Genomic DNA, 26294 nt, shown 5'->3' with positions numbered 1-26294 from the left:
TGAGTGGAGCCGTCCCCGTTCTCCTGCAGTACCGCGATGCCCTCCTGGCTGCCGGCGGCTGCGTGTGGACACGTGCGCACATGACGTCATCGCTGTGCGCACTGCTAGTCTCCACTCAGCGGCCGCCGCACAGACAGGACATCGCGGTGCTGCAGGGGAACGGGGACGGCTCCACTCAGCGGCCGCCGCACAGACAGGACATTGCGGTGCTGCAGGGGAACGGGGTCATCTCCACTCAGCGGCCGCCGGCAGCCAGGAGGAGATCGCGGTACTGCAGGGGAATGGTGACAGGTGAGTGTACTGATACACTGCACCCCGCGCTGATGATGATGCACGGGGAGCAGTCAATACAGCCGCACATGATCACTCCAGGCTGTAGTTGCCAGGGATGATCATGTGGGCCGGCTGTTTATCCCTCGCCCATCATCCCGCCCACCTGTCAGCGCTGAGAGATGATGGGCGGGATGATGGGCGTGCATATTAAATGAGCGGGTCCACGTGGTCATGGCAGGCGCTGCTACAACCTGCTCAGGCCCCCGATGACCCGCTCCACCGCAGCACCCACATTCCGCGCAGCCCTACATTCAGACCATAAGACGCACCCCCCACTTTCCCCCAACATTTGGGGGGAAAAAAGTGCGTCTTGTGGTCCGAAAAATACGGTATATATTTTTTTTTTATTACTGGATCTGTTTTAGCCGGATGACATATGGAAGTGTGAGCACAGCCTAGCCTGTAATAAAGGACCTGGCGAGTCCAGAATGATACTGAGAGAGAGTGCCGGTGCTGATTGTCCTTGGGCAGGGCCTTATCTCCGAGCTGGGAGAGCTGGGACCGCGCTGTGCACTGACAGATAAAAGCACAAGATAACATGTTCAGCTTAGTAGTCAATAAAATATGGTTTTTGCTTAGTATTTTGTCTGCACCCGAACTGTTGAGTCACAACACAGTGTCCTCCAGCCGGAGACCATAGTGTCTGTATAACATGTATTTCCACTGTAATTCTGCCTTTCTTCTGGGACATGATCATCTCATCTGAATGAAGCCATGCAGCAGTCTCTTGTGTTGCCGACTTGTGTAAACTCAGTGCTGGGCTTAAATGTACGTTGCCCCTTTGTAACACCTTGTTGCATTTACGGGGATTCTGTCAGTAGGATGAGCCCTCCTAAGCTGGCCATGTAGGTCATGGAGAGTTGCTGACCACACACATTTTTCTTATTTTTCGCACCTGCTGTTATAACAGTAACAAAAAAGTTCTCATTGTCATAGTCTAACTTTTGTCATTTTTTTTTTTTTTCCTTCTGTAAACACATAAAGCTTAAAAAAAAATTATATATATATTATATTATATAAAAAAAAATATTTTTTTTTCTGATATTCTCTCCTCCAGTATGTAATGAATAAAAAGGAAATATTTGGCTTTTTTTTTTTTTTTTTTTTTTTTTTTTTATTACATTTTGTAGCTTTTTGCATCCTGGAGAGACTAAAACATTTTAAATTGTGCTTTTCTTATAGCAGCTAGAATGGTCATATGAAGTCTGGCAGTAGTTTTGTTTTTGTTTTTTTTTGTTTTTTCTTTTTGTTCATGTGTTTCACACGTTATGCCCCAAATAAAGTCCTAATCATCCTCTTGAGTGGGCATTTCAAAATCATGAGAAATGTTTTCCAATTTCCCTTGCATTTGCAGCTAGTATATGAGCCCCATTTACAGTGAGAATTCAGCCTCCTGGCTGTAGTGCAGAGCTGATCTGCATCTGCTAGGACCCAGCAGCTCCTGCTCCCTCCAGTCATTCGGTGATCACTGGGTTTGTAGGAGAAAGCACTGCCAGTGCCTCCTGTCCTGTATACACAGCGCTTGTTCAGTGCTGTGTACTGAGCACTTGGGAAGGTAAAGCTGGTAATAACTCTTTCTGCCTTCTGTGTGGAGTCCGGCTGTGTCTGATAGCAGTGTCCTTGTTCTTGCAGCTGCACATTCTCATTTAGCGGTTTTCTTTGTGGTGACACTTTAGAAAGTCTTGGGATAGTAAAATACGGGCTGCCTGTATGTATAAAGACTGTAGCCAGTGTGGAAGTAGTTAAAGGGAACCTGTCACCAGATTTGGAGCCTATAAGCTGCGGCCACCACCACCGGGCTCTTATATACACATTTTAACATGCTGTATATAAGAGCCCAGGCCGCTGTGTAGAACGTAAAAATCACTTACCTAAATGGTCGCTGTGGTGGAGTTGGGCCATATGGGTGTCTCTGTTCTCCGGTGCCGAAGCCTCCTCTTTCAGCCATCTTTGTCCTTCTTTTGGAGCCTGTGTGCATGTCTCATCCTACGTCATCCACACTTACTGGTCCCATGCAAGCGCACTACAATACTTTAATCTGCCCTTGTCAGAGCAGATCAAAGTGCGCCTGTGCAGGTCCTCCATGCCGGCGAGTGTGGATGACGTAGGACGCGTCATGCACCGCGGTTACAGAAGGAGGAGGATGAAGATGGTCGAAAGAGGAGGCGCTGGTCCCGGAGAACAGAGACACCCATATGGCCCAACTCCACCGCAGCGACCATTTAGGTAAGTATTATAAAGTGATTTTTATGTTCTACACAGCGGCCTGGGCTCTTATATACACATTCTAACATGCTGTGTATAAGAGCCCGGTGGTGGTGGCCGCAGCTTATAGGCCCCAAATCTGGTGACAGGTTCCCTTTAAAGGGAACTTGTCTCCTTGGAGAACACTATTAACCTGCAAATATAGGGCCCATCCACAGGTAAAGAGCCTCACAATGCTGCTCAGATATCTTACCGAATGTGCAGATTCCTGGAGAGAATGTACTTTTAGGCTATGTGCCCACGCTGCGGAAAATTCGCGGAATTTGATGCGGATTTTTCGCGCAAATTCCGCAGATTTTTCAAACATTTGCAGCACAGCTACTCCCCAGCCATTTCTATGGCATTTGGGAACTGCTGTGCCCACGCTGCGTTTTTTTCCGCAGCGGAAATAATGCGGATTTCCCTGCGGAAAAATCTGCAGCATGGTAATTATTCCTGCGGATTTCTCCTCAGGGTCCCATATACTTACCTGCCTTGATAGAAGACAACGATGTCACTTTCTCCGTCCGGTGCACAGCAGCGCGGTGGATCCAGGTACAGGAAGGAAGATGTGGGCGGGGCCTGCACGAGCTCCGGTCATGTGACAGCCGGAGCTAGTGCAGGCCCGCCCACCTTCTCCAGCACAGTGCACCAGACCAGACGCTGACAGAGTGACCCAGCCGCCGGAAAGCGAGGTGCTGCATGATGGAGGTAAGTAATATGAATGCCCCGATCGCTGCAGCACTTGTTCTGCATTAAGGATGCAGTGCCGAAGCCATGGTACTGTATCCTCAATGCAGAATGCCCGCACCATATCCGCAGGACATTCTGCAATACATCCGCAGCAGGGAAACAGACAGAAGTTTTGTTGCAGTTTTCTGGGAGCACCTGTGGAATGTCCTGCGGATATAACCGCAGGACACTGTCCCCGTGGGCACATAGCCTTATCCTCCCACAAGACATTGGCCTTCAATTATGGGAGTGTACACACAGGACTATGCTCGTCGCCCCCTGTACTGTGAGAAGTGGCTGTAAGCTGCCCAGACACTGAGCCGGCTGTCCATACTTTCAGTAAGGTGTGGATAGACAGCATTGTAACGCCATACACCTGCAGAATAACCTCATATCTGCAGGTAATGTTTTGTGGGGTGACAGGTTGCCTTTTTAAGAAAACTTTAAATCATTTCAGTAATTTGTTTTGTGATTGGTAGCCATCATTCCTGATGATCGGCCAGTGTCAATGAAGGACATATTAAAGCAGTGGTCTGATCACAACATACTGATGATGAGCTATCCAAAGGCTAGGTCAGGAATATGAGATCAATGGGAGTCTGACACCCTAACCACGCAGCTGATCTGTGATATGTGATATCGCTGGTGGCCGCCAGATATAAACACTTCCAACAAGCTGTAAAGTGCTACTCTGATTAATGTGTATGGAGCGGGTACTGCTGCGTAGCTGCTATTCAGAAGCATCTTCCAAAAGCCTGGCCGTGTCCACTACACAATAATTGGAGCAGAGCTTTACATCTGGCGGCTTCCAGAGCAAATGGCGCTGATCGGTGGAGGGGTTGGGTCTCTGACCATCATCATCCTCATGTTGTTCCCCTCGCTCAGTACATTTTATCAGATTTGTAAACTTACTGATTTAGATCCTAATAAATGCCATTGACTTCTATTGTGACCCAATAATAACAGGACTGCTATGCAGGGCCTTATTTTGCCTTGATTTATGTGTATACTTTTTCTCCCAAGATTCTACTAAAATTCAGTCACATGAAGCGCATCACCTCTATGGTATGGTCCAGCAGTATGAGCGCCTCACCTCTATGGTATGGGCCAGCAGTATGAGCGCATCACCTCTATGGTGTGGGCCAGCAGTATGAGCGCATCACCTCTATGGTGTGGGCCAGCAGTATGAGCGCATCACCTCTATGGTGTGGGCCAGCAGTATGAGCCCATCACCTCTATGGTGTGGTCCAGCAGTATGAGCACATCACCTCTATGGTGTGGTCCAGCAGTATGAGCGCATCACCTCTATGGTGTGGTCCAGCAGTATGAGCGCATCACCTCTATGGTGTGGTCCAGCAGTATGAGCGCATCACCTCTATGGTGTGGTCCAGCAGTATGAGCACATCACCTCTATGGTGTGGTCCAGCAGTATGAGCGCATCACCTCTATGGTGTGGTCCAGCAGTATGAGCGCATCACCTCTATGGTGTGGTCCAGCAGTATGAGCGCATCACCTCTATGGTGTGGTGCAGCACTATGCTCTCATCACCTCTATGGTGTGGTGCAGCACTATGCTCTCATCACCTCTATGGTGTGGTGCAGCACTATGCTCTCATCACCTCTATGCTGTGGTGCAGCACTATGCTCTCATCACCTCTATGGTGTGGTGCAGCACTATGCTCTGTAGCCGCACTTTTGTTACTTGTTTGCCATTACTTGTTCTGCAGAGTGATTCTTTTCTTTCTCATGTAATGTCGTGTTTTTGTTTTCCTGAGTATGTGAGTTGTATCTTACGGAATTCTCCATTCTTACAGCTAAGAAGAAGAATAAGAAGGGGAAGACCTTAACCCTCACTGACTTCTTAGCAGATGATGGGAGTAGTGGCGGTGGAGGTGGCGGCGGTGTTGGTGGTGGCAGCGGTGGTGGTGGTGGTGGAGGCGGCGGCGGCAGCTCCTATGCTCCAAAACCAGTCAGTTGGGCTGATGAGACCGATGATCTAGAAGGAGATGGTAAGTGTTTCTAAATAAAGCATCTGTTTAAAAAAAAAAGTGAAAATTCCGCTTAATTCATGTGACCCAGACTTGGTTATAAAGGGCAGTCTATAGTTATATATTGCCCTACTTACAGCGGTTGTCCATTTTATTAGTTGATCAGCAGCTGCAAGGGATTGGATGCATTCTTTTCAAAGGGACTAAAGCCAACCAGTTTTTACTATTTAATCGGAGTGCAGTATGTTGTGGGGGCTGGGACACTGCAATGTCACTTACGAGGTTGTGAGATAATCACTAGAACTATGTGTCATGCGTCCTAGTCAACCTGATCTGTGTGATCCCCACTCCCCACCACTGATTGGCATCTTTCTGTTAATGTACAGTGTATACAGAAAGCTGCCAGAGTTGTGGGTAGGGTTTTGCAGGGCTCAGCATTCAGAGCTCTGGTAGATCTGTACCAAAGAAGTGTGTATCAAAATGAAGCATGGGGACCACTAAGTGACACATCACTAGAATCAGTGTCTCCGTCCCTTTCTCATGCAGTTCTAAGGATAAACAGCAAAAACCTGTTGATCGATCTCCTTTAAGAAAGTAAACCTGGCCGGTGATAGCTGGGTGCCTGGCTCAGCTGTTATCACTGGTGAAGGTCACGTGTATGTCTCACCTGCAAGACATGGACCTTACATGGTGGCCATCTAAACCAAGTGCAGTTGTACAGAAAGCTTTAACCTGTAAATAGCTGGTTTAATTTTTTTTACATATTGCTTTTTCTAAGTTTTGGCAAATTATATTTTTTAGTTTCGACCACATGGCATAGCAATGAAGATGATTCGTACAGAGGCCACCCGATCGATCGTTCCATCCTCCCTACCGCCCCTCGAGCTGCCCGCGAACCCAATGTGGACCGAAGCCGACTCCCCAAAAGTCCTCCCTTTACTGCTTTCCTTGGAAACCTTCCTTATGATGTTACGGAGGAATCCATCCAAAAGTTTTTCAGGGGACTTAATGTAAGTGCTGTGTCTTGCTAAATTTTGGGGGGGGGTTTTCTGACGTGTTGGGATGTCACTAAGGGTTTATTCAGACTCGAGTTTTTCATGTACAAGTTCTATCAGTGGTTTTCTTGGAAACGTACCAGTTATGGGACTGTTCTCGTGCCGGTGTATTTTTGCAAATCGAGTGGAAACCCAAGACCTGTTCCATTTTTGATCCAAATAATGTCTCAAACTCAACCATTTGAGTCTCTGGGGCTATGAAGAATATTGGCCAGCGCTCGGATCTCATCCATGTGCTGCCCGATCTTCGCGTTGGTTTAATAGAAACCTGAGAGCTTCTCATATGAAGAAAATAAAATGACTGCCGCACCAACCAAACACTGATAGAAATCTGATCCAGTTTTTTTTTGGAGGAGAAAAGTCACTGATGGGTGAATGGTACCTGAATGTGGAGCAAATTGTCTGGACTGTGCCAAGTGCGTGTCCTTTCTTATCCTCATGTTTCTCATATATTACTAGTTGTACCTTATTATTTTAAAGGAACCTGTCACAAGGATTTACCCATATAAAGTGCGGCCCTTTTACAGACGTCTCTAGTCTTCATCCGGCGCCTTCTCTCTTCCTACCATTGCCATCCTCCTTCCCTGATTTGTGTGCATAACTCGTCCTACTTCATTCAAGTGTCCTGAATCACAGTCTGGCACAAGCGCACTTGTCTTTGCCTTGCCGGGGGCAGAGCACAGTATTGTAGTGTGCATGCGCTGGGAAAGGCCAAAGAGCGCTGATTACCTGGAAGTAAAGCCAGCGCATGCACACTACTGTGCTCCACCCTTGGCAAGGCAGAGGGAAGTGCGCTTGTGCCGGAGCGCGATGGAGGACACTATGTGGATGACGTAGGACTCAACATCTACATGAGGAAGGTAAGGGAGGACAGCGATTGTAGCAAAAGGAGGCGCTGGATCAAGACATGCGACACCTATCAACGTGGACTGCGTCGTCTAAAAAATGTTTATTGGAGACTTCTTTTTTTTTTTTTTTTTATAAATACAGCATTATAATATGCTGTAAAAGAGGCCTTAACCCCCGTCACCCCCGGGTGATTTTCATTTTTCCTTTTTTGCTCCCCTTTTTCCGAGAACTAACTTTATTTTTCCATCAATCTTGCCATATGAGGGCTTGTTTTTTGCAGGACGAGTTGTACTTCTAAATGAAACCATGAGTTTTACCATATAGTGTACTGGAAAACGACTAAAAAAATTCCAAGTGCGGAAAAATTGCAAAAATAAAAGATTGTTTTGGGGTATTTTATTCAGTGTTCACTATGTGGTAAAACTGATGTGTGGGTGTGATGCCTCAGGTTTGTGTGAGTTCGTAGATACATAGGTGGTCTTCTAAGGGGTGAAAAAAAAATAGACGTTTGTCCAAAAAAAGTAGCGCATTTTTTTGCCCCATTTTCTACGATCAAAGTGTTCTCATTTTTTGGGTTATGGGGCTCAGCGATGGCTTATTTTTTGCATCTAAACTATCGGTTTCAATGGTACCATTGCAGAATTTCAGCAGCAAAAAGAATGTGCATGTCACTTCTTTTCTGCAGGTATCTGTGTTTTTTGCCATAGATATTGGTAAAAAACCGCAGGGACCAACCCGCGGAAAAACCTTGGCAAAAACGCGGGTGCGGTTTTACTGCGGTTTTTGCCACTGGTGCGGTATTGTGCCAGAGGATGCGAATTTTTCTTAAGAAAAGTCCATTTTCTAGTGCGCACATAGCCTAAGGATCAGCAGTCTGTTCATTTCTGTTGATCAGAGCTGCACAGCTCTGATCAGCAGAAATGCTGCGATCTTGTTACAGCTGCTGCTCTGCGGGCTGTAACAGGAACTATGTCATGATAGCAACAGGAGTCATCACATGACCCTTCACTACAATGGTAGCTATCAACTCCCCATGATCGTGTCTCAAGGCCTCCAATGGCAGCGGGGAAAGGCGATTTTGACAGTGCAATTTAAGTGGTTAACAGGCGCACATGTCTCCTGTTCAAATCATCAGACATGTGCAGGGCTCACTGCAGGCTCACCGCAGCAGCCGGCAGTGATTACCCCTTCATGATTTAGGCTAAGTTCACACAGGGCAGCTTTTGCTGCATTTTTGGTGTGTTTTTGAGGTCACAAAGATGCACCAAAATGCATGCATTTGCTTCTCCTAGTCTGAGATTTCCATTTTGCTGTCCACACTGGGCATCTTTTGTAGGCTGCGTTTTTCAAGATGCAGCCAAAATGCACAATGTCAATTTCGTTTGCATTTTTATCGCGTTTTTTGAGCCCTTCCAGTCAATAGATTTGACTTTAAAAAAAAACGCATTCCATTTTTGATGCATTTTAACATGCACTGACAAGATGCCGCGTGTGAACATAGCCTTAGGACGGTCATGAAGGGGTTAATGGTGGTAGCTGTGCTTTTATATGGGCAAAACCTGGTGACTGGTTCCATTTAACTAATCCCCATTGCACAATGGAACGCTTTTCCTGCGGTTTTGTACTGATAACACCAGTGATATAACACTACATAGCCCTTTATCTTTACATATTGCAGTATTTAACCCTTGATTGTGTGTTTTTTCTTCATATGCAGATTAGTGCTGTCCGTTTACCCCGGGAGCCCAGCAATCCAGAAAGATTAAAAGGTTTTGGCTACGCAGAATTTGATGACCTGGATTCTCTTCTGCGGGCTTTGAGTCTTAATGAAGAAGTAAGAAACCATTTTTTTTTTTCCCCCTGAATTCTTTATTCGCTGTCACTAAGAATAGGTGTCAGTGCGGCTCCTGCGAGCTGAGCTCTAAATATAGGGACCTCTGCATCAGCAAAATCTTCTTATGCCACAGGTGTGCTTTACAAAAACCGGCGCGTAATAAGATTTCGTTCACCACTTGGTTATTCTCATTACACTTTGGCAGCTTTGTGTTTTGTATCTAAAACGTAAAAGTTTTCCAATAATCACTGTTTTTTAATGTGTAACTACATTTTTTTTATGATTATGTGCTAATGCATTTAAACAGACTTGTAATCTGTTTGGGTGAATACTATAAATATCTTGTCAAAACTGGTTTGCATCTCATACGGGCAAACAGGAGCATATTAATGTGAATGTAATGTACACCGCTTCTGCAGACTTTGAGCTGATCACTTTCAGCTTAGGCTACTTTCACACTACGTTTTTTTTAACATGCGTCATGAATGGTTTTTTGCTGTAAAAGTGGATCCTGTTTTTACAAAGAAAAGCGCATGTGTTATTTTGCAGGATCCTGTCACTTGAAGTTTATGGGCGGGCATTGAAGTCATGTGATCGGGAGTGAGGGGAACTGAACGTGATAGACTGGGAGCTAGCATCTGACAGCTGCAGATGCTGGTAACCAAGGTAAACATCGGGTAACTAAGCGAAGTGCTTTGCTTGGATACCCGATATTTACCTTGGTTAATAGCGTCCGTAGCTGCTAGGAGCCGGGCTGCCTGCACAAGTAACCAAGGTAAACATCGGGTAACTAAGTGAAGCGCTTTACTTGGTTACCCGATATTTACCTTGGTTACGAGCATCCGCTGCTCTCAGGTGGGGGGAGAGAGGGAGGGGGAGAGAGGGACTGATCACGCCAGGCTGGTTTCTGGGCATGCTCAGTAGAGCAAGCAGGATCCTGTCTATCAGCATGCCAGCGTTCACGTGCGTTTGCGTGCAGTATAGTCAGGATCCAGTGAAAAACAGTATTTGGACGCAGCTCAAAAACGCTACAAGTAGCGTTTTTGAAAAAAGTTAAAAAAAACCTGCAAATCGCTGGATCCTTACTATAACGCACGCAAGCGCAGGTGAACGCATGTTGACGCGAGTCCATTGCAAATGCATTGAACTGAAAACGCGTTTGCACTGGATCCGTTTTTGCGTTAAAAAAACGTTCATGGCGCATGTTAAAAAAAACGTAGTGTGAAAGCAGCCTTAGAAGGCAAACATTTCCAAGCTGGGATTAGTTGTGATCCGAGGTTACTTTTGTATTATACTGCCCCATAATCATTATATTGCACGGTATTTGACACTGATACACCTTGCAATAAGTGGTAGCTAAACAGTTTAATATATATGGCTTGCCGTCCTTGGAAACCCCCCTCAAAATTGGAACTTTTGCAGCCTGACACACTTGTAGTAGTATTATGAAGCATCCACTCATGTTGGCGTGTATGCTCTGGCTCGGGTGTAGGCAGCTCATTTTCCCAAAAGACTGTTGTGGTGGGCCAAGCCAATAGGCTGAAATTTAATCTTGCTCAATATTAATATTAGCATACAGTATTGTTGTTTTTATCACTTTAAAGGGAACCTGTCACCACTTTTTTGGCCTATAAGCTGCGGCCACCACCACCGGGCTCTTAGGGCCGCTTTACACATTACTACATCGCTAAAGTGATGTCGTTGGGGTCACGGATTTTGTGACGCACATCCGGCCGCGTTAGCGATGTCGTTGTGTGTGACACCTATGAGCGATTTTGAATCGTTGCAAAAACTGTCAAAATCGGTGACATGGGGGTCCATTACCAATTATCACTGCAGGTGCGATGTTGTTCGTCATTCCTGCGGCACCACACATCGCTATGTGTGACACCGCAGGAACAAGGAACCTCACCTTACCTGCGGCCGCTGGTAATGAGGAAGGAAGGAGGTGGGCGGGATGTTACGTTCATCTCCACCGCTCATCTCCACCCCTCCGCTTCTATTGGCCGGCCGCTTAGTGACGTCACTGTGAAGCCGAACGCACCTCCCCCTTGAAGGAGGGATTGTTCTCTGGTCACAGCGACATCGCTGAACAGTTATGTGAGTGTGACGCTGCTGTAGCGATAATGTTCGCTACGGCAGCAATCACCACATATCGGCCGTACGACGGGGGCTGGTGCTATCGCGCTCGACATTGCCAGCAAATGCTAGCGATGTCGCAGTGTGTAAAGTGGCCCTTATATATAGCATTTTAACATGCTGTATATAAGAGCCCAGGCTGCTGTGAGAACATAAAACCCACTTTATAATACTTACCTAACGGTCGCTCGGTTGGCCGTATGGGCGTCTCCATTGTCCGGTGCCGGCGCCTCCTCTTTCGGCCATCTTCGTTCTCCTTCTGACTCCTGTGTGCATGATGCGGCTAAGTCATAAACACTCGCCGGTCCTGCGCAGGCGCACTACAACAATACTTTGATCTGCCCTGCTCAGGACCTGAATGCCGGCGAGTGTGGATGACATCGGACGCGTCATGCACCGCGGCTAGAGAAGGAGGAGGACGAAGATGGCCGAAAGAGGCGGTGCCGGAGAACGGAGACACCCATCTGGCCAACCGAGCGACCGTTAGGTACGTATTATACAGTGATTTTCTTTGTCGCTCCATTGGGAGACCCAGACAATTGGGTGTATAGCTTCTGCCTCCGGAGGCCACACAAAGTATTACACTCAAAAGTGTAACCCCTCCCCTCTGCCTATACACCCTCCCGTGCATCACGGGCTCCTCAGTTTTATGCTTTGTGTGGAAGGAGGCACACATCCACTCACACATCTCCATTTTAGTCAGCAGCAGCTGCTGATTGTATCGGTTGGAAGAAAAGAGGGCCCCCACGGGGCCCCCGGCATGCTCCCTTCTCACCCCACTAAGTCGGCGGTGCTGTTAAGGTTGAGGTACCCATTGCGGGTACGACGGCCGGAGCCTCATGCCGTGTTTCCTTCTCCATCCCTGAGGGCTCTGGTAGAAGTGGGATCCGAAGCGGTCATCCAGGTTCTGGGACCGTGCTTCCTCCGCAGCCCCTGAGGGAATCTGCTGGACAGGAGCTTATCTATCCTCAGGGACAGGGCTCTGCAACACGAGGTACTCTGTGTCCCCATGGGGACTGTGTATGGAGCGCCTGGTTCCCGGACGCCGCAACTGGCTGCTGAATTGTGAGGACCGGGGACTACCGCGCCGACCGCGCCTGCTTGTCGGCCGCGGTATGAAATTTAGTCCCCGGCTTCATCGCGGCCTAGTGGCAAAATTCCCGCCCCCGGGCCTGTCTATCAGAGATAGGGGCGGGACAGCCGACCTGACGTCGGATGTGAGGGCAGGGGCATCCTGTATGCTCCCTCCCCCCTCACTGATCACTGTGGGGACCCCAGATTCCCGCACTTTTCCTAACGCCGCCCAACGGCTTCACTCCTCCCCTGAGAGCTCCGGCAGCCATTTTTCGGGTATTCTGCCGGTGGAGAATCACAGAGAACAGCTCTGCAGCTCTGGGAGACCAAGGCAGGGAATCTGGAGCACACACACCCCGCTTTTTAGCGGTCGGTACTCGGTGTTGGTCCCCCTGGGGTGCCGATATAGATACGTATACATATACTTATTTCTGTTCGGCCGGGGTATACCCTTTTTTCTATATACCCTCAGTGATCACGCTCCTAGGACACAACAGCATGTCGTCCACAAGGAGCAAGGGCACTAAAGCACAGGGTTTTTTTGCGACATGTACCTCTTGTAGGGCTATGTTACCTGCGGGTTCCACCTACCCTCACTGTGAGCAATGCTCAGCCCCTGTTACACTTGCTCAGCCGGAGCCTCGGTCACTTGTGGGCCCCCCGGCTCAGGCAGACCCCCCTGCTTCCACTGTCCAGGTGGCAGCGACAGAGTTTGCAGTTTTTGCTGATAAGCTCTCTGAGTCACTCTCACAATCCATGGCTCAGTCTATGGACAAATGGTCTGCCAAGCTGCTAGAAGCCCTGCAGTCCAGACCGGTCCTTTCACAGGCCCCGATCCCTGGTAGATCGGCGTCTCCAGGTCCCTCTCGGTCCACCCTGGCTGGGGTGGGCCCTAGGTCTCACGTGGAGGACTCCTCCACGGACCACAGTCCCAGACCAGCTAAGCGAGCTCGCTTGGAATCTTCCCCGACCTCCTCACGCTGCTCGGGTTCCCAGCTTGAGGACTCTCTGGAGGACGAGGCGGAGGTTGCAGCTCAGGGCTCGGACCCTGATGTTGCTCTCAATCTGGATACACCTGAAGGGGACGCCTTAGTAAATGATCTTATCTCGTCCATCAACCAGGTGTTGGATTTATCTCCCCCGCCTCCACCTATAGAGGAGTCGGTCTCTCAGCAGGAGAAACACCAGTTTCGGTTTCCCAAACGTACACGGAGTGCATTTTTTGATCACTCAGGGATGCCATCCAGAAGCCCAGAGCGGTTCCGGACAAGCGCTTTACTAAGCGCCTTACTGATACACGTTACCCCTTTCCCGCTGACGTAGTTAAGGGTTGGGCTCAATGTCCCAAGGTGGATCCCCCAGTCTCCAGATTGGCGGCTAGATCTGTGGTTTCGGTTGCAGATGGCTCATCACTAAAAGATGCAACTGACAGGCAGATAGAACTTCTGGTGAAATCCATCTATGAGGCCACGGGAGCGTCTTTTGCCCCGGCTTTTGCAGCCGTGTGGGCACTCCAGGCTATCTCAGCTTGTCTGGCTGAGATTAATGCGGTCACACGCACGTCTGCCCCGCAGGTTGCATCTTTAACCTCTCAGGCGTCGGCGTTTTCTTCCTACGCCATGAACGCAGTCCTAGACTCTACTAGCTGTACAGCGGTGGCTTCCGCTAATTCTGTGGCAGTCCGCAGAGCCATGTGGCTGCGCGAATGGAAGGCAGACTCGGCTTCCAAGAGGTTCTTAACCGGTTTGCCGTTTTCTGGCGAAAGATTGTTTGGCGAACGATTGGATGAGATTATTATTATTAAGGAATCCAAGGGAAAGGACTCCTCCTTACCCCAGTCCAAACCCAAGAGACCTCAGCAACGAAAAATACAATCTAGGTTTCGGTCCTTTCGTCCCTCCGCCAAACCACAATCCTCTTCGTCCAATAGACAGGACAAAGGCCAGAGGAACTCCTATGCGTGGCGGTCTAAGTCACGCCCCCAAAAGGCCGCCGGAGGCACTGCCCCCAAGGCAGCCTCCTCATGACTCACGGCATCCCCGAACCGCATCCTCGGTAGGTGGCAGGCTCTCCCGCTTTCGAGACACCTGGTGGCCACATGTTCAAGACCGATGGGTGAGAGACATCCTGTCTCACGGTTACAGGATAGAGTTCAGCTCTCGTCCTCCGACTCGTTTCTTCAGAACCTCCCCGCCTCCCGCGCGGGCAGACACACTTTTTCAAGCAGTGGACGCTCTGAAAAAAGGAGTTGTGACCCCCGTTCCCACTCAGGAACAGGGTCGCGGTTTTTACTCCAACTTATTCGTGGTGCCAAAGAAAGACGGATCATTCCGTCCCGTTCTGGACCTCAAATTGCTCAAAAAACACGTGAGCACCAGACGATTCTGGATGGAATCTCTCCGCTCGGTCATCGCCTCGATGTCACAAGGAGACTTCCTCGCATCGATCGACATCAAGGATGCTTATCTCCATGTGCCGATCGCACCAGAACATCAACGCTTCTTGCGTTTCGCCATCGGGGACGAACACCTTCAGTTCGTGGCATTGCCCTTCGGCCTGACGACAGCCCCACGGGTTTTCACAAAGGTCATGGCATCCGTTGTGGCGGTCCTGCATTCTCAGGGGCACTCGGTGATTCCCTACTTAGACGATCTCCTAGTCAGGGCACCTTCTCGGATGGCGTGTCAACACAGCCTTACCGTCGCTCTGGAGACCCTCCAGCAGTTCGGGTGGATCATCAATTTCCCAAAATCCAAGTTGACACCGACCCAATCTCTGACTTATCTAGGGATGGAGTTTCATACTCAGTCAGGGGTAGTCAAGCTACCACTAGACAAACAGCTGTCACTGCAGGCAGGGGTGCAATCTCTGATTCAGACTCAGTCACACCCCTTGAGACGCCTCATGCACTTCCTTGGGAAGATGGTGGCAGCGATGGAAGCAGTGCCGTTCGTGCAATTCCATCTGCGCCCGCTCCAGTGGGACATTCTCCACAAATGGGACAGGAGGTCGAACTCTCTCGACAGGAACGTCTCTCTTTCCCTTGCAACAAAGACGTCTCTTCAGTGGTGGCTTCTTCCCACTTCTCTATCACAGGGAAAATCCTTCCTGCCCCCAACCTGGGCTGTGGTCACCACGGACGCGAGCCTGTCAGGGTGGGGAGCGGTGTTCCTCCATCACAGGGCTCAGGGAACCTGGACTCCGATAGAGTCTTCCCTTCAGATCAATGTTCTGGAGATAAGGGCAGTGTATCTAGCCCTATTGGCTTTCCAGCAGTGGCTGGAGGGCAGGCAGATCCGTATCCAGTCGGACAACGCCACTGCCGTCGCATACATCAACCACCAAGGCGGCACGCGGAGTCGTCAAGCCTTCCAAGAAGTCCGGCGAATTCTGCAGTGGGTGGAAGCCACAGCATCCACCATCTCTGCAGTTCACATACCGGGCGTAGAAAACTGGGAAGCAGATTTTCTCAGTCGTCAGGGCATGGATGCGGGGGAATGGTCCCTGCAACCAAAAGTGTTTCGAGAGATCTGTCGCCGCTGGGGAACGCCGGACGTCGATCTCATGGCGTCACGGCACAACAACAAGGTCCCGGCCTTCATGGCACGATCTCAAGATCAGAGTTCTGGCGGCGGACGCATTAGTTCAGGATTGGTCGCAGTTTCGACTGCCTTATGTATTCCCTCCTCTGGCAATGCTGCCCAGAGTACTACGCAAGATCAGGTCCGACTGCCGTCGCGCCATTCTCGTCGCTCCAGACTGGCCGAGGCGGTCATGGTACCCGGATCTGTGGCATCTCACGGTGGGTCAGCCGTGGGCGCTGCCAGACCGCCCAGACTTGCTGTCGCAAGGGCTGTTTTTCCATCTGAATTCTGCGGCCCTCAACCTGACTGTGTGGCCATTGAGTCCTGGCTCTTAGCGTCTTCAGGGTTGTCTCAGGATGTCATTGCCACTATGAGACAGGCCAGGAAACCGACGTCCGCCAAGATCTATTACAGGTCTTGGCGGATTTTCTTGTCCTGGTGTTCTGATAAAGGTTTCACTCCCTGGCCTTTTGCCTTACCCACTTTTCTTTCCTTCCTTCAATCCGGAATGGATAAGGGGTTGTCACTTAGTTCTCTCAAAGGACAAGTATCGGCACTCTCAATATTCTTTCAAAAGCGCCTGGCCATGCTTCCGCAGGTCCGCACGTTCCTGCAGGGAGTTTGCCACATAGTCCCACCTTACAAGCGCCCGCTTGAACCCTGGGACCTTAACAGGGTGCTAACGGCTCTTCAGAAACCGCCTTTTGAGCCGCTGCGGGATGTCTCCTTATCACGTCTTTCGCAGAAAGTGGCATTTCTAGTAGCAGTTACTTCACTCCGTAGAGTGTCGGAGCTTGCAGCGCTGTCATGCAAAGCCCCCTTCCTGGTTTTTCACCAGGATAAGGTGGTTCTCCGTCCTGTTCCGGAATTTCTCCCTAAGGTGGTATCGCCTTTTCATCTCAATCAGGATATCACCTTACCTTCATTTTGCCCTAATCCAATTCACCGCTTTGAAAAGGATTTGCACTCATTAGATCTAGTGAGAGCACTCCGATTCTACGTGTCTCGCACAGCGCCCCTGCGCCGTTCAGATGCGCTCTTTGTCCTTGTGGCTGGTCAGCGTAAGGGTTCGCAGGCTTCTAGGTCAACCTTGGCTCGGTGGATCAAGGAACCGATTCTTGAAGCTTACCGTTCTTCGGGGCTTCCGATTCCTCCGGGGCTGAAAGCCCATTCTACCAGAGCAGTGGGTGCGTCCTGGGCATTGCGGCACCAGGCAACGGCTCTACAAGTGTGTCAGGCAGCTACGTGGTCTAGTCTGCACACTTTCACAAAGCACTATCAAGTGCATGCCTATGCTTCGGCAGATGCCAGTCTAGGTAGGCGAGTCCTTCAGGCGGCGGTGGCCCACCTGTAAGAGGGAGTCGTGTTGGCTCTTGTTATCAAGGTATTCTTTTACCCACCCAGGGACTGCTTTTGGACGTCCCATTTGTCTGGGTCTCCCAATGTAGCGACAAAGAAGAAGCGAATTTTGTTTACTTACCGTAAATTCCTTTTCTTCTAGCTCCTATTGGGAGACCCAGCACCCGCCCCTGTTCCCTTCGGGCTAGTTGTTCTTTTGTGTACACATGTTGTTCATGTTCAATTGTTTCATGGTTTTCAGTTCTCCGAACATTCTTCGGATTGAATTTACCTTAAACCAATTTATAAGTTTCCTCCTTCCTGCTTTTGCACCAAAACTGAGGAGCCCGTGATGCACGGGAGGGTGTATAGGCAGAGGGGAGGGGTTACACTTTTGAGTGTAATACTTTGTGTGGCCTCCGGAGGCATAGCTATACAACCCAATTGTCTGGGTCTCCCAATAGGAGCTAGAAGAAAAGGAATTTACGGTAAGTAAACAAAATTCCCTTCTTTATGTTCTCACAGCGGCCTGGGCTATAGAGAATGTTAGAATGCTGTATATAAGAGCCCGGTGGTGGTGGCCGCAGCTTATAGGCAGAAAAAGTGGTGACAGGTTCCCTTTAATATTGAGCAGAATTAGCTATGCTGCCACCCCTCCTATATTCTGTATGATGGCCTCTGTATGCCGCGTGAGCCCCCATGTAGCCTGCCTATATACTGGCACACATCTCGTCCACGTGAAAATACTGAACTGATTGTCCGCGCCTGTCACACACTCTGAGTGGTTGAATAAGGCACCATCCTCCACCAATGTATTGAGCGCCCTCTGCACCCTGAGGATTTAGATAGTGGTGACTGGGCTGTGGGCCACTAGTTTGTCACTTGGCGTCTCGGACCGTGGGCCACACTTTGCCCATGTCTGCTTTGGCTTATAACGGTTGATGTTTTCATATGTACGACATTGAGTTTTAGCATGGACATCAATATCTGAATCTGCCACGTACACACCTGTAAGTGTGAGCTCAATTTCGGGGAGCTGCGGCCCGGACTGTAAATGCCAAGTGTGTATAATCGGCCTACAGAGGCTTTTTGTAGCTCTAATTAATCTGTACCTTGTAGTGGCAGCTGCAGTCATATGGATCAGTGTATTCTGTATACAGCAAAAAAGGCAGCCGTACTTACAAGCACAATATTAAAGGGAACCTGTCACCAGATTTTTCACTATTAAACTAAAAGAATCCCCTTCTGTAGCTTTTGGGCTGCGCTGTGCATGACTTCCCCAGCGTCATCCTTGTACACGACCATAATCTCGCTCCTGCGCACTTAGCTCACCGACGGCAGCTTTGTTTTCTGCTCTGCCCGTGATATGGCAGAGCGAACTGCACCTGCGCGAGCCGACATAACTGCACAGGCGCGAGATTTGAAAATGCAACGAAGATGATGACTAAGGCATCATCACGTCAATCAAGTAAGGAGGACGGCCAACAGCGGCAGGAGGGGGGATAGGAGCCGAAAAAGAGCACGCCCATCTGAGCCACACAGGTAATTAGCATACGTGGCGGTCATGTTTTATAAAGTTATTTTTGGGTTCTGGAAGGGGAGTCAGGGCACAAGGTGCACCTTCATAGAACGCAGCCCAGGAGCTACAGAAGGTGACACTGTTAGTTTAATAGGGAAAAAACTGGTGACTAAGGGGTGCTTCACACACAGCGAGCTCGCTGCCGAGATCGCTGCTGAGTCACGCTTTTTGTGACGCAGCAGTGACCTCATTAGCGATCTCGCTGTGTGTGACACTGAGCAGCGATCTGGCCCCTGCTGCGAGATCGCTGCTCGTTACACACAGCCCTGGTTCGTTTTCTTCAAAGGCGCTCTCCCACTGTGACACACAGATCGCTGTGTGTGACAGCGAGAGAGCGACAAATGAAGGGAGCAGGAGCCGGCGTCTGGCAGCTGCGGTAAGCTGTAACCAAGATAAACATCGGGTAACCAAGGTGGTTACCCGATATTTACCTTAGTTACCAGCCTCCGCAGCTCTCACGCTGCCTGTGCTGCTGGCTCCGGCTCTCTGCACATGTAGCTGCTGTACAAATCGGGTTAATTAACCCGATGTGTACTGTAGCTAGGAGAGCAAGGAGCCAGCGCTCAGTGTGCGCGGCTCCCTGCACACACAGCTAAGCGGTGTGCGCTGGTAACTAATGTAAACATCGGGTAACCATACCCGATGTTTACCTTAGTTACCAGTGTCTGCAGCTTCCAGACGCCGGCTCCGTGCAAGCGCAGCGTCGCTTGCACGTCGCTGCTGGCTGGGGGCTGGTCACTGGTCGCTGGTGAGATCTGCCTGTTTGACAGCTCACCAGCGACCATGTAGCGATGCAGCAGCGATCCTAACCAGGTCAGATTGCTGGTCGGATCGCTGCTGCATCGCTAAAGTGTGAAGGTACCCTAATTCCCTTTAATGTTCCCTTTAATGTTCCCTTTAAAGCAGACCTCATGATAAGGAATGAGTGCTGCCTCAGCCGTTGTCCTGGGAGCGTGCTGCATCCCGCAGTGCATTCATAGTGTATTGTTGTTTTGTTTTTGTTTTTCTGTGCCCTGCAAAACGTTTTGGAGACTTGGTGTGGAGGTAGATCAGGTCTGTAGGACAAAGGGACTGGGGTGTCCTGACTGGGCAATTCCTGTGCGCGCTGTATTGTGTGGCAGCCCTATCATTCTGGAAATCACTGATGGGCTGAGCTCTTGGAATACACGTCTCCCTTGTCTCAAAGTCGCATCCATTTTGGCAGGGTTCCCCTTTAAAAAAAAAAATCACTAAGTCCTCTTCCCCTGACGGTCCTTAGTGCTGTCTATAGATAGAACTGCTGAGTGGGCGTATCGTCCCACGTGTTTCTCATTTTCTTTTGTGGCTGCAGAGAGATAGTGCTGACTCCGGACACTGCGGGGCAAAGCATCTGCTGACTGGTGTCCTGCACAACAACAGCGCTCTGGTGACATCACGCCGGAGCGCCAAATGTCCGGCCGGGGAAAGCGGCTGCCTCGTCAGCATCCGACTCGCTTGTATTGGTCAGATATTTGGAACCTTTTATAAACAGGGAGATTGGTTCGAAGAAATAATGACTATCAATGGATGGTATTCGATCTGTCTCCTTTACAGGTCTAGTAGAGAAATTGCTACGTTCGGTGATAAAGGCTGGTGTGCCGGGGGCTATGGTGCCACATTCATAGTAATCGGAGTACCGACCATTTCACTCTACTGTGGCCCTAATGATGCTTGTGTGATAGCTGCCCTCCTGATACATGGGTATGTGCTTGATCAGTCATTAATGCCCCTCTGATATTTAAGAAGGCTTCACTTGCCCTGAAAGGTTTTTTTTAAAGAGCTTATCAGACCCAGAAATTATCAAGGTCATTTCCAGTTACTTATTTTTTTTTTATTTTTTTTTTTTAATTGTCAAAAATATGGACATTTTCTACTATTGGACACTAGAGGGAGCCGTGCCCAGTGCACACCTCATACAGACTCAGAGACAAAGCCCAGGCTCAAATACCCATTGTGGAGCATATTTGCAGTCGGTCGTCCGCTTGTACAGACAAGCAAATAGCAGCCCTCAATAGGGGGATAAAAAAATATTACACTTTTTTTTTTTTTGTAAATTAAAACTTTACTTTTTAATTAAAAATATTCTGCCACTAACTTGTAAATGCTATGGAATGGCTTCCATCTATATAAGCAAACCTGTCCTGGTGGGGCTGACCCCGTAAGTTGGGCGTCTGCATCTACTTCTTTGATGTGAACTCTCTTGCCCTGAGCGTTCTTGTGGAAAGACCGGATCTCGCCTTCTCCAAATTGGAATCACCCCACGCTCCAGCATGGCTTTATAGGGGAACCAGCACAATATTGCCCCCCATCACCAATATGTAAACTAGCTCTGCCTCCCAGATGGTAAAGTGGCCTCGTCGGTGTGCCTTACAACACTGCAGCTGACATCTGACCTGGTGAATGGTGATCTCAGGCTTGTGCAAAACTGCTCAGGCATGGAAACCCAATCCATGAAGCTCCGAACTGTTCCTCTCCTGTTTTTGCCTGCAAATGGAATTTGGAGCTTGGAAGGGAGTGATGCAGATGATGAAAGACAAACAACTCCCCTCCCCCTCTCAAAAAAAATAAATCCCCTATCCGCAGAATAGGGAATACTGTGCATATCTGAGTGACATCCTGAGAGCCCAGCTCTGCAGGCTGCTTCACATGCGTTTATAATATGGGTAATAAGGCTATGTGCGCACATTGCGTAAATACATGCAGTTACGCTGCGCTTTGTAGCGCAGCGTAACTGCATGCGTCCTGCGTCCCCTGCACAGTCTATGGAGATTGTGCAGGGACCGTGCGCACGTGGCGTCTTAGAGCGCAGCGCTTCGGCTGCTGCCCGAAGCGCTGCGTTCAAGAAGTGACATGTCACTTCTTCCGTGCGCTTTGTCGGCAGCCCCTGCTCTGTCTATGGCAGGAGCTGCAGGCAGAGCGCATGGAATCGGCTTTTTTTTTTCTACGGACATTTTCTGCAGCGATTTTGAAGCGCACGTGTGCTCTTCAGATCGCTGCAGAAATTTCTTCGGCGCTCCATTGGGAGACCCAGACGATTGGGTGTATAGCTACTGCCTCCGGAGGCCACACAAAGTATTACACTAAAAAGTGTAAGGCCCCTCCCCTTCTGCATATACACCCCCCGTGGATCACGGGCTGCTTCAGTTTTATGCTTTGTGCGAAGGAGGTCAGACATCCACGCATAGCTCCACTGTTTTTAGTCAGCAGCAGCTGCTGACTACGTCGGATGGAAGAAAAGAGGGCCCATACTAGGGCCCCCAGCATGCTCCCTTCTCACCCCACTTTTGTCGGGTGTTTAAGGTTGAGGTACCCATTGCGGGTACGGAGGCTGGAGCCCACATGCTGTTTTCCTTCCCCATCCCCCCTCGGGGCTCTGGGTGAAGTGGGATCTTACCGGTCTCCAGGCACTGAGACCGGGCTCCATCCACAGACCCAGAGAACCTGCTGGATATGGAGCTGAGTATCGCCAGGGACAGGGCCCTGCTACATTAAGGTACTCTGTGTCCCCGTACACATCGCGCACACACACACCAGCATTGCTGGGAGTGCTAGTGCGCCGGGGACAACAGCGCGGAGCGCTTGTGCTATTATTCACTGCAGCTTAGCTGAGTGAATTTATGTGTTAGAAACTGACGCGCCGGCCGCTGCGGGGTGTTTTACACTGTGGCGCGGCTGGGACTTGTGGTGCGCCGGGGACTTCCGCGCTGGCCGTGCACATAGGACGGCCGCGCTTATTACTCGAGTCCCCGGCTTTGCGGCCTAGTTTTTCGCTTCGTTCCCGCCCCCAGCCCTGCCAGTCAGGGGAGGGGCGGGACGCTGTACAGACAGTCAGCGCCGAGAGCTGGAGTCTGCTTTGCATTCTCCAGCCCCCTTCACTGGACACAGTGGGACGCCAGTTTCCCGCTCTTGTCTGGGGCACGCCCACGGCCCGCCCCTCTTCACAAGACGCCGGCAGCCATTCCTGCACGCAGTCTGGGCTGGAGAAGAGAGACAAGCTCTGGGCAACCAGTCACAGGATTCGGGCGACCACACACCCGCCTTTGGGCGGGCGGTAAGCAGCACCTGAAGTGCTGACCCCACTAATGCCATTTGTACTTTATGCCTAGATGGCTAGACTACAGCAGCAAAAAGCAAGGGTGCTAAGGCACAGGCTTTCTAGGCTGCTTGTATTGCATGTGCTGAAGTGTTCATTTGTACTTTATGCAGGTATGCTATACACTGCACTGTACGGTCGCTATTCTTGGCTATATACTCCTAGATGGCTGGACAACAGCAGCAAAAAAGCAAGGGTGCTAAGGCACAGGCTTTCTATGCTGCTTGTACTGCATGTGCTGAAGTGTTCATTTGTACTTTCTGCTTGTATGCTATACATTGCACTGTACGGTCGCTATTCTTGGCTATATGCTTCTAGATGGCTAGACAACAGCAGCAAAAAAGAAAGGGTGCCAAGGCACAGGCTTTCTATGCTGCTTGTACTGCACGTGATACTGTTCCACACGGCAGGTTCCACTGTCCCCATTGTGTGCAATGCTCCCCTGTAGCACTTGGTCAGCCGGGGTCTCTGCTAGAGGTGGCTAAAGGAACCACCTGTGAACCCTGTCCAGGGACAGGGACGGAGTTGCAGTTTCGGCTGATAGGTCTGTGACTGTGACTAACATCTTAGAGACTTTGCAGTCCAGACGGACCATGGGCAATGTTGATACGCCCTCATTTGGAACAAATCAGTGCTCCGGGGGGGTCCCATGCATCCCAGGGCGCAGGCTCTGACACGGACGACAGTCCCAGACAGTCTAAGCGAGCTCGCTGGGAGCGGCACTCGGCTTCATCACTGGTTAGGGTCCCAGCGGGACTCTCTGTATGATGAGGCAGACGTAGCTGATCAGGACTCTGATCCTGAGACCGCTCTCAATCCGGATACTCCGGATGGTGACGCCATAGTGAATGATCTTCTAGCGTCCATCAAGGGAATGTTGGATATTTCTCCCTCAGCTCCTCCGGTGGAGGAGTCAGATTCACAGCAGGAGAAATCGCTTTTCAGTATCTCAAGCGTATATTGAGTACTTTTCTGGCCACGCTGACTTCAGAGAAGCAATCCGGAAACACCACACTTATCCAGATAAGCGTTCTCCAATCGTATTAAGGATACACGTTATCCTTTTTTCTCCCTGACGTGGTCAAGCGCTGGACCCAGTGTCAAAAGGTGGATTCCCCTATCTCCAGGCTTGCGGCTAGATCCATAGTTGCAGTGGAAGATGGGACTTCACTTAAAGATGCCATTGACAGACAGATGGTCCTCTGGTTGAATTCTGTCTATGAAGCTATCGGCGTGTCGGTTGCTCCGGCATTCGCAGCCGTATGGGCATTCCAAGCTTTTTCAGCTGGTCTTGCGCACGTGGACACTGTCACATGTACATCTGTGCCGCAGATGGCGTCCTTAACCTCGCAATGTCTGCATTGCGAGTTACGCTATTAATGCTGTCCTGCACTCTACGAGCCGTACGTCAGTGGCGTCCGCCAACTCCGTGGTTTTACGCAGAGCCTTGTGGTTGAGGGAATGGAAAGCAGATTCTGCTTCCAAAAAAGTGCTTAACCAGTTTGCCGTTATCTGGTGACAGACTGTTTGGTGAGCGATTGGATGAAATCATTAAACAGTCCAAGGGTAAGGACTCTTCCTTACACCAGCCCAGATCAAACAACACCCAACAGAGGAAGGGACAGTCGAGGTTTCGGTCCTTCCCAGGCTCGGGCAGGTCCCAATTGTCCTCGTCCAAAAGGACTCAAAAAGCTCAGAGAGGCGCAGATTCCTGGCAGGCTCAATCACGCCCAAGAAAGGCAGCCGGAAGAACCGCTACCAAGGCGGTTTCCTCATGACGTTCAGCTCTCTCTCTCCGCATCCGCGGTCGGTGGCAGACTCTCCCGCTTTGGCGACATTTAGCTGCCACAGGTCAAAGACCGGTGGGTGAGAGACTTTTTGTCTCACGTGTACAGGATAGAGTTCTGTTCTCGTCCTCAGACTAGATTTTCAGAACTTCCTCACCTCCCGACCGAGCCGATGCTCTTCTGCAGGCAGAAGGAGTGGTAATCCCTGTTCCTCCTCAGGACCAAGATATGGTTTTTACTCCAATCTGGTTGTGGTACCAAAAAACGACGGCTCTTCCGTTCCGTTTTGGACCTAAACCTGCTCAACAAGCACGTGAAAACCAGGCGGTTCCGGATGGAATCCCCCCGCTCCGTCATTGCCTCCATATCTCAAGGAGATTTCCTAGCGTCAATAGACATCAGGATGCTTATCTCCACGTGCCGATTGCTCCAGAGCACCGGTGTTGGCTACGATTCGTTATTGAAGACGAGCATCTTCAGTTCGTAGCCCTGCCCTTCGGTCTGGCGACAGCCCCACGGCTTTTCACAAGTTCATGGCAGCAGTGGGAGTAGTCCTGCACTCTCAGGGTCACTCTGTGATCCCTTACTTGGACGATCTACTTGTCAAGGCACCCTCTCAAGAGACATGCCAACACAGCCTGAACGTGGCGCTGGAGACTCTCCAGAGTTTCGGGTGGATCATAAACTTTTCAAAGTTAAATCTGACACCTACCCAATCGCTGACATATCTTGGCATGGAGCTTCACACTCTCTCAGCGATAGTGCAGCTCCCGCTGGACATACAGCGTTCACTACAGACGGGGGTGCAGTCTCTCCTTCAAGGCCAGTCACACCCCTTAAGACGCCTCATGCAGAGGCAGCCCTTTTCGCGCAGTTTCATCTGCGTCCACTTCTATAGGACATTCTTCACCAATGGGATGGGAAGTCAACGTCCCTAGACAGGAACGTACCCCTTTCTCAGACGGGCAAGGACTCTCTTCAGAGGAGTCCACCCCTCAGATCAATGTTCTGGAAATCTGGGCAGGGTATCTTGCCCTGCAAGCCTTCCAGCAGAGGCTGGAAGGCAAACAGATCCGAATTCAGCCGGACAACTTCGCAGCGGTGGCATACATCAACCACCAAGGCGGAACACGCAGTCGGCAAGCCTCCCAGGAAGTCCGGCGGCTTCTGATGTGGGTGGAAGACAGAGCATACACCATATCCGCAGTTCACATCCCGGGCGTAGAAAACTGGGAAGCAGACTTCCTCAGTCGCCAGGGCATGGACGCAGGGGAATGGTCTCTGCACCCGGACGGGTCTCAAGAAATCTGTAGCCGCTGGGGGAGGCCGGACGTCGACCTAATGGCGTCTCGGCACAACAACAAGGGCCCGATTTTCATGGCGCGGTCTCACGATCAAAGAGCTCTGGCGGCAGGCGCCTTAGTTCAGGAATGGTCGCAGTTCCAGCTACCCTATGTGTGTCCCCCTCTGACACTGTTGCCCAGAGGGCTACGCAAGATCAGCTCCGATTGCCGCCGCGCCATCCTCGTCGCCCCAGACTGGCCGAGGAGGTCGTGGTACCTGCATCTGTGGCATCTCACGGTCGGCCAACCGTGGGCACTACCAGACCGGGCCAGACTTACTGTCCCAAGGGCCGTTTTTTCCATCT

At 50.3% G+C, this 26294-nt stretch overlaps 1 protein-coding gene across 2 annotated transcripts in view; it reads left to right on the top strand.

The window, feature by feature from the left end:
- Positions 1–26294, top strand: part of EIF4B (eukaryotic translation initiation factor 4B) — a 95088-nt gene that overhangs the window by 14914 nt on the left and 53880 nt on the right. For both annotated transcript variants that reach the window (XM_075337235.1, XM_075337236.1), the window contains exons 2-4: positions 5123–5317; positions 6098–6306; positions 8918–9034. In XM_075337235.1, coding sequence (XP_075193350.1) covers positions 5123–5317; positions 6098–6306; positions 8918–9034 — 521 coding nt within the window. The remainder of the gene's footprint in view (positions 1–5122; positions 5318–6097; positions 6307–8917; positions 9035–26294) is intronic.

The sequence above is a fragment of the Anomaloglossus baeobatrachus genome, chromosome 2, assembly GCF_048569485.1.
Source record: "Anomaloglossus baeobatrachus isolate aAnoBae1 chromosome 2, aAnoBae1.hap1, whole genome shotgun sequence".
Taxonomy (NCBI): domain Eukaryota; kingdom Metazoa; phylum Chordata; class Amphibia; order Anura; family Aromobatidae; genus Anomaloglossus; species Anomaloglossus baeobatrachus.
This window is presented reverse-complemented; position numbering and strand designations above follow the sequence as displayed.